A 14,418-nucleotide genomic window follows, 5' to 3' on the forward strand; every position below is an offset into this window, starting at 1 on the left:
CTCTCATTCCACATCTCACACTAAGGGCTCAGGGAAGTTTTCTGGGCTAGGGAAAGTAGACTTGAGTTCCAGCTCTGCTCCTGACCTGCTGGAAGACCCTGGACCAGCCCTTTCCTCCATGCCACTGATTCGACTCATCCACATACTGGAGATGCTCATCGAGCACTCACTAGCTGTGTGATCTTGGCCAGTGTCATGAACTCTCTGAGCCTCAGTTTCCTGAATGTAAAATGGGGATAAGTCTTCCCACCCACTAAGGCTAAAGTGGAGATTTGAGATGGTGACACTAACGTGCCAGCGCAGACCTTGTCCTCTCACCAGGACCACTGATTAATCTCCTTCCTGGCCCCCCAGCCTCCCATCTTGCCCTGACATGGATCCCTGAGTGATCTTCCTAACTCAACATCTGGCCCTGACCATCCCCTACTCAAAAGCCCTCTACGGCTCCCACCATCACCAGGAGAAAGTCCAGCTCTCTAACCTGACATCTGAAGTCTCACTTTGTCTCACATCACCCCACTGCTTGCAGCTCTACCAGGAGTTGGGCCTTTACATATGCTTCTCCCCCTGTATGGGAGCACACTCTCCCTTCCTGCTAGCAAGTTTCCCCATCTCCTCCAGGAAGCCTTCCCTGATACCCCCTGGCTGGGTTAAGTGGTCCTCTTAGGGGTTCTTACTTCCCATTATAACTTTCATTCTTCTGGGCCAGCACCATCTGTAACCAGGTCTGCCTCCCCTGCAGCTGATGAGGCCCAAAGGGCAGGGCCTGGGCCTAACGCATCTTGGGGCCCCTCCCCGATGTTGCCTAGCACAGAGCCTGGCACTGAGCAAGAGCCTGGGAAATGCTGAATGAAGGAACGAGGAAACGCACACAAGACAGAATAATGAAGTTGGCAGCTCTCTCTCAGGCACTGACCAGCGCCCCGGAGAACATCACAACAGACCCAAGCCATGGGCTGGGGAACGCAGAAGAACCATTCAGCCAGACCAGACAAGAAGTCTGTCTTACCGGCCTCAACCAAACTATAAAACTCAAAACAAGTACATCTTTGTTAAGTGCCTGCCAAAGGCAGGCTCACCATCTGCCTTCCCCAAGTTCCTCCCCAAGTTCAAGGTCTCCTGTTTCCACCCAACGTGGGCCCAATCCCCATGCCATCCTGAACAGAGATCCAACCACAAAACCCCCTGCTTTTCAAAAGCAAAAGCCTCTTATTCATGAGGATGGTATGAGGACTGAGTACAATAAAGTGTGAAAGTGGTACAGAAGGAAGTGGTTCGGTGGCTTATTTCTTTAATAGCTAGGGGAATATGTTGGTTCTTAGAGATGCCAGGCTTTAGGAAGAATGGAAGATCAAAGGGGACCTGGAAGTCTCCCAGACTCCTCCCTACCCCAACATCCAGCCAGTTGGTCCCCAAGTCTCACTGGTGGAACTTCACAAGCATCTCTCAGTCCTCTCCCCTCCTCTCCACTTCCTTAGTTTCTGTCCCACCCAGAACTCACCCTCTCCTGCAGGGCTAGCATACCAGGTCCCCAGTCTGCCTCCACCTGGCTTGAGAGTGAAGCCCCACTCCTGCTCAGAATCCTTCTATGGCTCCCCTTCAATCCCAAGAGCAAAGCCAAGCTGCTCGATGTGATACTCAAGGCCCTTCTTTCCCTGCTTCTGGTGTCTTCCTCACCTCCCAGCCAACGGTCCAGTCAGACCAGACATACCAACCTCTTTTGTCTTCATAGAGGCTGTTCTTTTTTCTCACCCAGTAAACTCCTATGCATGCTTCAGAACCCTGCTCCAGTGGCTTCTCCTCTGTGATCCCCAGCAGTGTCCTCTCACTCCCTTATAGGCTCTTCTACCCAACCCTGTACCTCCTTCTGTCTCAGACCTGGGCACACTGTGTCCCCAACCAGGCTGGGGCTCTTCAACGCCAGAGGATGATTTATACCCTCAACACATACACATACTTCCCATTTTGTTCTCACCTCCGAGAGAGAAATGGCCCCCAAAGCTGGTGACAGATATACATGCCCAAGAAACATGCATCATCCATACCCCACACAACAGCCATAGATAAATAACACATAAAACATATATTAGATCATGTCCTTCCCCAGTTCAAAGCCCCTGCATGGCTCCCCAGTACCCCAGGATAAAAACCAAACTCCATAGCCTGCAAAGGGAGGCCCTATAAGATCCAGGCCCTGTCACACCTCTGGCCTTTGGCCAGGACCTACTCTGGGGGACTCCCACCTCTCCTTAGAGGCCAGCTCCTACATCCACTGCCAACAGAAGCCTTCCTGGACTTCTCTGGCCACTGACTGCCTTTGGACTTCTCTTCCACCTCCCTCCTGCCCTCAGGACACAGCTCAAAATCACAAGGTCCTATACCCTCTGCCTCCCCTCAACCCTCAGCTTCTGGCTCATGGTTTATCTCCTTGTATTCTGTGTTCTAGTACACTGCATTTCTACTTCCTCAAAAACACCATACCCACCTGCATCCAGGCCTTTGTATGGGCTGTTCTTGCCTGAAATGCCCTTGTGCTTCCTCCTACACATGCCTCTGGTCTCAGTTATCACCCAGGCTAAGATAGACATTTTCGCTGGGCTTCCCACTTCTTGTGGGTAAGTTTGTTTCCCCTACTGGACTAGAAGCCCATGAGGGTAGGGCTGGGCTTGCACAGGCTGTTCCCTCTTCTTGGACTGCTCTTCCTCCTCCTCCTGGCGGATTCCTATAGGTCCTTTAGGTCTCAGTTCAGACATCTCCTCCAGGAAGCCCTCTCTGCTGTCCTTGGTCCCCAGGTCAGGCATCTCTTCTGAGATCCCCCACACCTATGGGGCTCCTCCATCACAGTACCAACCACTCTGCACTATCATTGTCTATTAATGTGTTTGTCTCCCCCACAGGATCCCAAGCCTCAAGTCATCGGGGACTGCTGGGACTGCCTTGGTCTCTGCTATGTCCCAGTAGCAAATACAGTATCTGGCACATGAATGATGGAGAAAAATGTTTTTTATTGAAGTACTTTAAAAATGACAACAGTAATAATCCTAATACCATGTACTGAGCGTTTACTATTCGCCAGGAATGTTAAAAACTTGTTCTCATTTTATCCCAACAACTCTGGGAGGTGGGTACTATTATTATTCCCACTTGGGGAGAGGGAAAGCTGAACGTCAGAAAAAGGAAGCCACCTTCCCAAATTCACAAAGCTAGTTAGAAGTGGAAATGAAATGTGAAGCAAGATGGTTGGGCTCAGAGCCCGACGTTCTAACAATTACTCAGAATACCCCTCATTGATGCTGGGAGCTTGTAACTGTCCATCGGAGTCTGAGAGTAACTCCCCCAACAGACTTCAAGGCCTTGCAGGGCAGGGCCCAGGTGGGCTGCTTTTTAGAGCAAAGGGCCTGGACCAGAAAAGGACTCTGGGAATGTGGTGAATGGATGAATGAGTGCACAAATGAAGGAATTAGCAAACGACTGGTGTGTGACCCACACCGCCCCACTCACCCTCGATGAGCCACTCGCAATTGCCATTGACGCTGTAGTTGCCTGCACCATCCGTCACGAAGCCTGGGGCCTCCCGCAGCACTTGCCGCTGCCCCTTGCAGTCCCCCGCCCAGGCCCGAGGGGACAGCGGCCCCAGCACTGCCAAAGATAGAGCCAGCACGGCGGCCAGAGCCCGGCCCAGGGCCATCGCCGCCTCCGGCACTGACCCTTACAGACGGAGCGGACCCTCCACCGGTGCGAGGCCCTGAAAACGCGACGTCTATGGACGGGACATGGCCTTGTAGACCGGGGAGGGCCAGGAGTCGCAGTCCCGGCGAAGGGAACCGCCGCTGTTGACAGGCTCTGGAAGTCGAGGGGTGGGCCCTATAGACCCATGATAGGCCCTGTAAACGGGGTTGCTATGGACAGGGCCGACCCCTAGGGACCGTGGGAGTCCCTTATAGACACAGGCCCCCATAGGCTGGTTGACCCCATACACGGTGTCCGGCAATTACAGAGGCAGACCGCTGCAGGCCGAAACGGACCTTAGAGAGGGGTGGGTCCTCAGGGGGCGAGGGGCCCTACAGCCGGGCTAGGGCCTCCATAGCGGGTGCAGACCAGGCCGGGATGGTCCGGGAGAGACTTCAGCCGGGGGCGGAGCCCGTCCTCCAGGGCTCGGGCCTGGACCGCAACGCCTCACTCCCTCGCTCACCCACCCGCACCTCCCTCCAAAGCCGGATAAGCCAGATCACAGAGACGAGGGCACGCTCGGGCCAGAGCGGCCCTGGGAGGCCGGCTGGGTGGGCGAGGGGCGGGGCCAAACGGCCGCTGTGGAAGGACTGGGACTGGGAGAGGAGGCGAGAAGCCGCGGAGCCGTAGGTCAGAGCGGCCATGGGAGGACTGCGTAACACCAAACTCTACACCTCCACAAAGGAGATTTCCGGAACTGTCCCCGCCCATTCGTCCCCAGGCGCATGCGCAGCATTGACCGTCTAGGCCTGTGAAGAGAGAATTGCACATGCGCAATGCTAAAATCGTTACCCAAACTCGGGGTGCAGCTGACTGAGCAATGTGCCACTGGAGGGCGCCTCTACCTGACTGGGGAAGAGAAAGTAAAAATAAGGGAGCTGTGCGGTAAGAGGACTAGCTGATTCGTATCTTCAGTGCTCTCAGATTCAGGATAGAGGTCAGGTTATCCAGGCCTCTCCCAAAATGACATTTCACAGGTGGACACACTGAGGTCCCGAGCCTGGAACGGTTCTTGCTCAGCCCCGTCTCTGAGCACCATCAATATAAAAAAGGCCATCATATAGATAAAAACTCAACGAATCCTCTTTATTTTGGCAACAAGGGAAAAAAGTCTTTCTTCCGGGGACCTGAGGGAGGGCCCTCGGGATGGAGATGGGGATGGACAGAGCACGGGTCCGAGGTGACAGGGATCCAAGGGAAGTTTTCAGAGTCGAAACCAGCTTCACAATATCCGTCCCGGGAGCAGTGGCTCGGGGTCGCGGAGTCCTCCTGGAGCGTCCCACGGGCAGGGTCCCGGCGATCCTCACTGGTGTTCCGGGGTCCAGCGGGGTCAGAGGTCTCGGAGGGGGCCAGGGGGCCGGAGGTCACGGAACAGCGGGAGCCCGGAATCCGGCGCCGCTCGGGGCAGGGGCTGAGGGAGGGGACGGGGAGAGCGGCTCCCGCGGGACCGTTTGGCACAAGAGTCGGGGGGAGGGGAGGAGTGGGACACCGCGCACCCCTAACTGGGCGCGCGGGATGGGAAGGGTCGGGAAGGCCTGGGATGGCCGAGCCCTGGGGCTGGGACAGAACGGGGGTCCAGAGCCCGGCCGGGGCCCGGCGCGCGGCCCATGGGGCAGGGGCAGGCTGGGGTGTCAGACCGGGGGTGCAGTGCCCCCGGCCGTGCGCATGCTGAAGTATTCGGTGAAGCCGGTGTGCGGCGACGCCGTCTGGGGCACGAGTGGCTGGTAGGGCGGCGTCGAGCCATCCCAGCTCGGGTCGGCCGCTTTGGGGAACCGAGCGGGAGGGGGCGGGGAGGCCGCGCCGGGCTCGGCCATGGTCACCACGCGGCCCCTCGGGGCCACCGCCGCCGCCACCGCCGTCTCCTCCACCTGCTTCCCGGCCTGGGAGGGGGGTCAGGGTCAGAGGCCGTCCGGGACCCACGGGGGGCAGATGCGGCCCCGAAGGCCCGTCCCCCTCCCCCCGGAGAATCCCCCTCCCCAGGTGTGGGCGCCTGTGTCAGTCAGGGAAGGAGCGGGTTGTGGGGCGCCTGGGCAGCGGGGCCAGATACTCGAGGGGTGGCGTCGGGGCGCGCGGGGCGAACTCCGGCGGCGGCGGGGGAGAGCTACGGAAGGCGAGCGGAGGGGCGAGCGGCGGGGGCACCGCGCGCGGCGTCTGCGGGGGCGTGCGCAATAGCGCCAGGACCCAGTCCGGCAGGGTAGGCGCGGGCGCCGGGGGACGGTCGCGACGCGGCATTGGGGCGCGGGGTGTGCGAAAGGCTGGGGGTGGGCTCAGGCGCCTGGGCGAGGGGGGAGGCGGCGGGGCGGGGAGCGGGGTCAAGTACTCCAGGGGCGGCGCCAGCAGCTCCTCAGGCGCCGGGGGCGCGGGGCTTACGGAGGAGGCGGGCGGGGGGATGGAGAAGAGCTCCGTGAAGTTGGGCACCGAGTCGCTGATGAACGTCACGTTCCCATAGACGTGCTGCGGGAAGGCCTTGTCTGCGGATTCGCTGCTTCCCGGGCCCGGGGCACCAGCCGAGGCTATCTGCGACGTGCGCACGTGGTAGGGGAAGTTCTTGTTGGCCGCTGAAGGGCGCGTCATGATCTGCGGCGAGGGGCCAGGTGCAGGTTGAAGACTCACTGTCCTGGCCTCAGATTGTCTCCATAAACGTGGAGTCCCCTGCACTTGCAATCCCTCACGCTTGCCTGCAACCCTTCAAATAGATTAGTCGCTTCCTGTGGGCTCTCACAGTGCCCTGGGCTCTGACCTTTTTCCTCCACCACAGCTCTTTACTCTGCCGATGCTTCCTCCCTGATCGCTGAGTTATTACTGACTAGTTAAGCTTCAGCGTCCTGCGCTGTGCAGTATGATAGCCACTAGCCACATGTGGCTGCTTAAATTTAAGTTAATCAAAATTAAACTAATTTTTTTGTTTCTCAGTCACACTAGCCATTTTTAAGTGCTCAATGGCCACATATGGATAGTAGCTATCATGTTGGACAGCAAAAATCAGAATATTTTCATAAACACAGAAAATTCAATTGAACTAGCAGACTCTGAATGTTACCTCCATGAGGGCAGGAAGTTGACTGTTGTGTTCCCTACTGAATCCCCAATACTTTCTTGAACAGTACTTGGTACATATAAGCTCTCAATAAGTATTGGCTGAATGTTGAGATGTCTCCCCAGTTAGTCTGGCAGAAAGGTGGGGACTTGGTGTGACTCTAGTACTGCACCCTGGAAGCCCAGCATGACCCCTTTAAGGTCGTGCTGAATAAATAAATAGGGAGCTGAAACCAACCAGCAGCGGAATGTCAGCAGTGGAGCTGTGCTGACCTAATGTGAGCATTTTTAGGAACAAAACTGACTGAAGGTGAAATATAGAAGGAAGAGCACAGTGTTTGGTGTTCTGAGCCTGCACCCCACCTCAGCCCCACAGCTCACTGAGTGTGGGTCGGGGGCACGTTGATTACACTCTCCCTGCCTCACTGAGAAAAAAGGATTGCAGTGCCTACTCAGAAAAATGAGGAATGGGTGCAGAGCCTGGCCCATGGTGGGTTCTCAGTCATTCTCCTCTCTCTGCCCCTTTCCAATTTCCTGGAGAGCCTGAGGATGGACCATCCCAGGAAGGTGAGACTGTACCTAAGTCCGGCTCTGGGGTAGCGATTAGGGGACCTGGCCCCCTCCCTCAACTGAGGGTAGGCCAGGCTGGGGCTCCAGGGGCCCCACAGAGCACATGGGTCAGGAGCTGGGGACCTCAGTGATGCCTATTTCCCTTTCATGTCAGATCTGTGGTTGAAGAAGGACCAGGTTCAAAGTCCCTGCCCTGCCACCAAAGGCCTTGGAGCCCTGGCAGGTCACCTGCCTTCTCTGGAACTTAGCTTCCCTTCTTTGTATAGTGGGTTCAATGAGCACTATCCACTCTGTCCTGGGGCTGCTCTGACACTTAAAAAAGAGGGTAGGAATAAATGCATATAGGTGTTCCTAGCATGAAACAAAGGCTGGTTTGATACAGGTGCCCACTGAATGGTAGATGGATGGATAGTGGGTGGATTGATGAATTAATATAAGAACTGTCACCCAGAAGGCTGGATAGGATGTAAACCAGAGGAAAGAAGAGGTTTGCTGCTGGTACCCTCCTGATGCCATTCAGATCTAGGCCCCTGGAGCCCCAGCCTGGCCTACCCCAGCTGCTTCTTCCCAAACAATGGCCTGTGATGGAATGACAGATATGAGAGAATGTGTGGGTGAAGGGTGGTGTGTAGAGACCGAGAGGACTGGGGAGGCAGTAGGGATACAGAAGGGAAATTCGAGAGTCTGGGGACACAGGGTCAGGAAGGGGAATGGGAGGGGAACAAAGAAAGAAGGTGGGTTGGGGGAAGAGGCCAGACAAAAGGTGGGAGAGAGGAACAGAAGAGAGTGGAGTCTGGGGGACACTGGTAGGGTAGCCTGCAGGAACCCAGCAGACTCTCAGTAAGTGTCTATTGAATGACTGAGAGATGAAGTGAAGGAAGTGGATCAAGAGTTCAGAACACAACGTTCAGGCAGGTTGGGGTGGGAGCCTCGTGCATCCTCCGCCTATTGGTGTCCCACCCCACCAGCTGCCCATCCTCACCAAGAACACGCCATGAGCATACAAATGGATCCCCAGCTGGATGCCATTGACAATCTTCTCCCGAGCCCACTTGGGGATCCCAAAGTTGGCGATCAGGGCCATGACAGGAACTGCAAAGAACCTGAAAGGGAGGAACTGGATTGGTAGAGACAATGCCCATTCCCTCCACCCACCCCCTGGCCCCAACTCCCCTTCCAGACATGCACACAGGCCCCAGGTGGGTCCCAAACTGGAGGGAAGTTGTGTGACCTTCAGAAGCCAGAGGTTAAAAGGGGGCAAGATTTCCACTAGCCTGGGAAGTTCTGGGGGGCAAGGACTAGGTTGAATTGAACTCAGTTCTACCCCACCCCACATCCCGGCACCTGATAGGAAAATCAATAGATATTTGATGACTGAATTAACATGATAACAACAACTAAGGACCTACTGCATGCCAGATCTGTTTCTAAGCATTTTACATATATAAATTCAATGAACTCTCACAGTGACTCTACGAGGCAGGTACGGTTTCCACCTCTATTAAACAAGTGAGGAAAATGAGGCAGAAGTTAACTGACTTGTGTGAGATCACACAGGGACATACTGGAGGCCCAGCACATCTCACCAGAGGGTGTAGGCAGCAAAGAAGGGCACGTAAAAGGGCTGCTTCTCCGGGAAATGGCGCAAAGAGACAAGCACGGCGTAGCAGAACCACACATAAGCTGCCACCTGCAACCCGATGAGCCCGTAGCCTGCCGGTGACTCATATGTGTACAGTACCTGGCCCGGGTCAAAGAACTGACCCAAAGAAAAGGGTATGTCATAGCCCTGGCCTCCTGCCCTCCTGCCCCCCACCACAGGGATCCCAGACCACACCCCTGGGCACCCAGAGGACAGAAGCAGCAGAACGAGGGATGGAGACAGAAGTGTATAGAGGGAGAGAGGATGGCAAAGATAGGAAGAGAATACATCTGCTACCATGGGCCCAACAGGGGTAGACACTGCCACGGGGAAGCTTTCCATTTGTATCAACTCCACAAAGCAGGTCTTATGATCACCCCACTTCACGGAGGGGAAAACAAGATAAGAGAGATGCCTTTTAGCTGAAGGCAAAGCCAAGATAATATAAAGCCTAGAGGAGCCCCTGGGGTAGGTAAGACCTTCCTAATTTTACAGATGAGAAAACAGGCCCAAAGAGGGGGCCCATCATCGGAGGTCAGCCAGCTGGGAGGTGGGTGAGCAGGAGTGGAATCCAGGTCTAAGTTATTCCTGAACTCTTGGTCATGACATTGAACATAAATGTGACAGACAGTGAGAGACAGAGGGAAGAGGGAGAAGCTATTCAGAGACAGTGAAGAGTGAAGAGGGGAGGAGTGCACTTAGACAGATAGGAAGGCAGGAAATCAGTGGGAGAGAGAGAGAGCCAGGGGTTCAGTATGGAGAAGAGCTAGCAGACAGGTAGAGCAAGCCATGAAAGCTTTGGGTGGGGGGCAGGGCCTGGGCACTGGCTGGTGGGACTCACCTTGGCCTCATAGATAAGCAGCACCACGTGGGTAAGAGTATAGAGGGTCATGTAGACAGACAACTTCACCGAACCTGAGTGGCTGATGCGGCCCCTGGCGGCAGGCCATGAGGGGAGATGGCAGGGGTGGGGCCGTCAGGGAGGAGGGGGTGGCACCCCCCAAACCAGCCCCTATGCCCCCACCCTACCCCCGGCCCAGCCACTCCCCCATCCCCAGCACTCCATCCCAACCCAGCCTGGGCACCGTGTCACTGTGAATCCCTTCCCCAGAAGGATGAGCATCAGCAGGAAGATGAGGAAGCTGGAGGAGAAGAGCAGCTTGGCTGGGAGAAGGGAGGAGAGGGCGACTCAGACACGGAGGCAGCTGAGCCCGAGTACCTGCCCTGGCCCACATCATTCTCACCCAAGATCTTCAGACTCTCGTTGCCAATGCCATCAGTGGCATACTGGCCCCAGTAGATGCAGAAAAACAGGAGACTCAGAACTGGGGGGAGGATGGGCAGAGAAAGGAAAGAACAGAAACTGGTTTTGGGGCATCACTGATCCCTAGCACTGTGATCTAGGTGACCACAGCCCTCCTCTGCCCCCATCAGGATTCCAGGCAGCTCACTGACCTTCTAGGAGACCAGGAGTCCAGGACCCCAGCCTCCTCCTCCCTCAGACCTGAAGTCCTGCCCTCCTACCCCCTCCCCTCTCAGACCCAGGAGTCCAGGTTTTCAGCCCCTTCTCCCTCAGGCCCAGATGTCTGGGCCTCAGGTCCCTCCTCTCACAGAACTCAAAAGTCGAGATACTCTAAACCTCACCCTCCACTCCGGCTGCGGCCATAAACATTTTATAAGTCGTGTGGAGCAACTGACGACCTTTCAGCAAATCTAGAAGGGGGTTAGGGGAAGACTGTTCGCAGACAGGAAGAGAGAGCAGCTTATCTCCCCCAACCTTGCCCCCCCGCCCCCGTATCTCCCCCCACCATGTGCTGGACTCACATCCAAAGTAACAGGAGAGGAAGAATATGAGGATGAAGATAAGGAGGAAAGTCACATCTGTCTCCAGGATCCCTGGCAATTCAGTGGACGGAGAAAACAGTTCAGTCAGGCTGGTGTCCCACAAGCACCGAGCTCTGGGCTCCCTCAAATATCCTGGCTTCTGGGTCCCCATATGCTCACCAAACTCATCAGCAGAGAAATGCCGCGTCCAGAAAGACTTGCCATTGGTGAGAACCATCTCATACTCCAGCTGCAGCCCATCTCCCTGTGGGGAGTGTGGAGGCCTAAGGAGGGCCCTGGGTAGGTAGGGAATTGGCGGGAAGGCAAGGAGGAAAAGACCCAGGTGGCCAGGACAGCCCCTTACCCCACACTTGCTGAGTGCGATGTACCACCACCTTTCACGCACTGAGCGGAAGCTGCGGCCACTGGAGCAGCTCAAGTAGCGGGTTCCCTCCTCTGACACCACCTGGGGAGGAGCGAGAAGGCTGAAGCCTGTCTGAACTGTCCTCAGGCCCTTGACCTTCAGCACCTGCCCACTCCCCCAGGCTGGGCCCATACCTGACAGCCTGACCAGGCATACTGCGTGGTGAGGTTGATGACCTGGTTGTTCTCAGGCCTGATCACTGACTCCTTGGCCAGGCAGTCCTGGGGAAGACAGGGACGTGCTCACTCCCTGACCAGTCTTGACCTTCTCCCGCTCCCGTCCACCCTCCTTACAGCCCTCACCTTGTCCCCTGCCTTGTACACAGCTGGCCACTGGGATGGGTCATCAAAATAGAGAAGGATGTTCTGACAGCACTTGGCCTGCAGGCCCAGAGATTTTGAGGTTTAGTGGAGTGAGGACACTGGGGCAGCCCTTGCCTCGGGAGGCCGAGGGAACAGCCAGCCTCAGTGTGGGAGTGGTTGGGGAAGGCTCACCTCAGGGTATCGGAAACGGAAGTCCAGTCGTCCGTAATCCGAGAGGAAGCAAAATCTTGTCAGGAACACCCAGTCCTGGGAAAGGGCCCCAGTCAGACCCTCTTCCCAGTCCTTTGAGAACTCTACCCCATAGACCCTCAACTTTTCTTCCCTACCCTCCACCTGGTTTCCGAAGAAGCATAAGGGGAACAAGTCATCCAAAATTCTTCCATGATCCCTTCACCTTGGCTCCAGGATTTCTGTCTCAGTTGCCTCCTCCCCTCAAACACTTTTCCCATTTCCCAGGCTCCCTGAGAAAGACCCTGGAGGGCCAGGTACCCATCCGGGCCTCCTTCCGTCCCAGACACCATCAGAGTGACCTCCCCCCAGTTATCCACGCCCCGCCCACGGTTCCAGAGACCACCCGGTGCTGGGCAATAATCCAAGTGGCCCTCTCGCGGTCTAGAGCCAGAGCGTGAACTCCAGGCTCTCCGAGTAGTAAAAAGTGCTGTCCCTTCAGCACCACCTCGGTGTCCTCTTACCCCCACCACAAACTCCGACTCTCCCACCCCGGCCCCCTCCCCGCCCAGCTCTGACCTCAATGTCCCTCCTACAACTGCAGAGTCTCAAGTCTCGTCTTGACCCCACAGCCCCCCTCAGGCTCAACCCCGACCCAGCCCCCCATTTCCCCCGGCCCCCTCCCCACCCGGCCCCTGGCGCCCGACGGAGAAGGGCGGCAGGGGGCGGGGCAGTCCCTTCCCCCTCCCCTCCCCCTCTTCCCCCGGGGGCCCAGCGGGCGGCAGGGGAGGGCCTGGCACGCTCACCTCCTTGGAGCTGAGGTTGCCCCGCACGTACTTGGCCCGGGCGCGGGGGGGCAGTGGCAGCAGCAGCAGCAGCAGCGGCGGCAGCAGGCGGCACAGAGCGGGCGCGCGTGGGGGCTCCATTCCGCCCGCCCCGGCCCCGGCCCCGGCTCCGCTCGGGCTCCCGCTCCGGCCCGGCGACGGCGGCGAGAGCGAGCAGGCAGACCGGCGCGCGCCCCCGATTAAAGGGGCCGCTGGGCGCTGCGGTCCCCACCCCCTCCTTCGGGATGGGCCAGACGGGCCCCTTTCCAAACCACGTGGGAGGGGACGCCCCTTTCCCATCCTCTCTACCCCGCCCCAGCCCCAGTCTTCCCCTCTGGGAGTCTCAGTGATACCTCTTGGCTCCCCGTGTCCTGAACTGAACTCACATTCCCTCTAGCCCTGCCTCCTCCAGACTACCATCTCTGGACCGCCCACAACTCCCAGACCCCAGCTCCATCCTGATGTCCCCTCAATTGGTTCTCAAACTGCTCTTTGATTGTTCATTCCTGCCCCCAAGCCAGCCATCTCCCAACTGGATCCAGCCAGGTGCCAGCGTTCCACGCCTCTTGAACTCTGGGAAGTGCCCACAGAGGGCAAACCACTTGTTCTGGGTCACACAACACGCAGGTGGCAGAGAGCCCTCAACCTCAACCACTATACCCCCCTTCCTGACCCTGTCCTGTGACTGCTTACCAAGATGTGCAAAGGGGTTGCTGTGAAGCAGAAGTGTGAGTCTAGCAGACTCTGAAATGAGTTACTTGGGTTCAAATCCCAGTATTGCCACTTTTTCCCCATAAGACCTCAGCCAAGCCACAGCCTTGTAATCAGATGCAGTCCCCTCCATGCTGGTACCAACCCTAGTTTTCCAGTGGCAACGGGGAACCCTGGAAAAGCTTTACAGAGTAGCATACAAGCCCCTCAGCTAAATTTTCCTGATCAGATTTAAAAACATTTCTAGTTTCATCCCTCCCCCTCCACTGCAGAAAATTTGCTGCTCCACAAAATACTATTTTTTTAAACTTTCTAAATCAAGGGGCCAATCAGGAAACACAAGTGTGTGAAACACTTCCAAGGGAGAGTGTGGGTACCAAGAAAAAAGGGTCTCTGCTACTTTGCTTGAACGGTTGTTTCCAGGAGGAATAATAGGTGGAGTGTTAGATCATTTTCCATTTTTCTTTTTTAGAAGCTAGAAATGCAATTCTTTAAAAAAAAAAAAACAAAACTGTATGACTTACAGCAGTAGACAATTCATTCAAAAATTTAAAACATATCGCAGGCCAAAGAAAAGTCTGTGGGCCAGATTCAGGCCTCACCTGCCATTCCTGCATACACATTGTTCCTGTGCCCAGCAGACCAGGAGCCCCTCTATGGCAGGGCCCAGATATGACTCATTCTAGGTCTCAGCAAGGCACACAGATATGGGCTGAATGAAAATGGTCCCATATCTCCTATTCACCCTCTCTAGGCCTTGCACATGCTGTTCTCATGGCCTCAAATGTTCTTTTCCTCCTCTACTAGCAAGTTTCTACCAATCTTGAGAAATACAAGAGTCTGTGTAAGCTCCACTTTGAAGACCTCCTTCATAACTGGGGCAGAGTCATCACCTCCTCCTCAGACTCCCCCAGCCCTCCACCTTTCTCTCCCAGAGGCAAGCACTGGGGCTGGGACTCTCTGTCCCACTGGACTGGGAGTCTCCTGGGGACAGAGCCTATCTCACTCACTCTGGGGCCCTAGCATCACCAGATCGAAGAGTCTGGCCCATAGCTGGCCTCAGTGGGTGTATGTGTTGAACCGACTAAAGCTCCAGGTTTCTCCAGTCTGCTGGCCCCTCAGGCCCTAAGAAGGTGACAAGTGATAGTACTTGCCCCTCCATTTTGG

General features: G+C 56.3%; 2 protein-coding genes across 3 annotated transcripts in view; both read right to left on the bottom strand.

The window, feature by feature from the left end:
• The window catches only part of MEGF8 (multiple EGF like domains 8), a 39,537-nt gene extending 35,335 nt beyond the window's left edge, over positions 1 to 4,202 (bottom strand). Inside the window, exon 1 of the mRNA XM_016209251.2 lies at positions 3,502 to 4,202. Coding sequence (XP_016064737.2) covers positions 3,502 to 3,688 — 187 coding nt within the window. The 5' untranslated portion in view covers positions 3,689 to 4,202. The remainder of the gene's footprint in view (positions 1 to 3,501) is intronic.
• Positions 4,203 to 5,331: 1,129 nt separating this feature from the next.
• On the bottom strand, positions 5,332 to 12,657 carry TMEM145 (transmembrane protein 145). 2 transcript variants are annotated; one of them, XM_087827237.1, is made up of 15 exons: positions 12,523 to 12,642; positions 11,720 to 11,794; positions 11,528 to 11,605; positions 11,360 to 11,446; positions 11,166 to 11,267; positions 10,982 to 11,066; positions 10,802 to 10,873; positions 10,622 to 10,690; positions 10,222 to 10,302; positions 10,063 to 10,141; positions 9,819 to 9,912; positions 8,922 to 9,094; positions 8,318 to 8,438; positions 6,100 to 6,306; positions 5,332 to 5,609 (listed from the first exon to the last, which is right to left on the bottom strand). In XM_087827237.1, exons 1-15 carry the CDS (start codon positions 12,640 to 12,642, stop codon positions 5,361 to 5,363), a joined length of 1,692 nt encoding a protein of 563 aa, XP_087683363.1. In that variant the 3' UTR covers positions 5,332 to 5,360. The 2 variants fall into 2 exon arrangements, with proteins under 2 accessions (XP_087683363.1, XP_087683362.1); XM_087827236.1 differs by lacking the exon at positions 5,332 to 5,609 and having other exon boundaries at positions 5,725 to 6,306; positions 12,523 to 12,657.
• Positions 12,658 to 14,418: the final 1,761 nt, after the last annotated feature.

Source organism: Miniopterus natalensis, chromosome 18, assembly GCF_054644295.1.
Source record: "Miniopterus natalensis isolate mMinNat1 chromosome 18, mMinNat1.hap1, whole genome shotgun sequence".
NCBI classification, from domain to species: Eukaryota; Metazoa; Chordata; class Mammalia; order Chiroptera; family Miniopteridae; genus Miniopterus; species Miniopterus natalensis.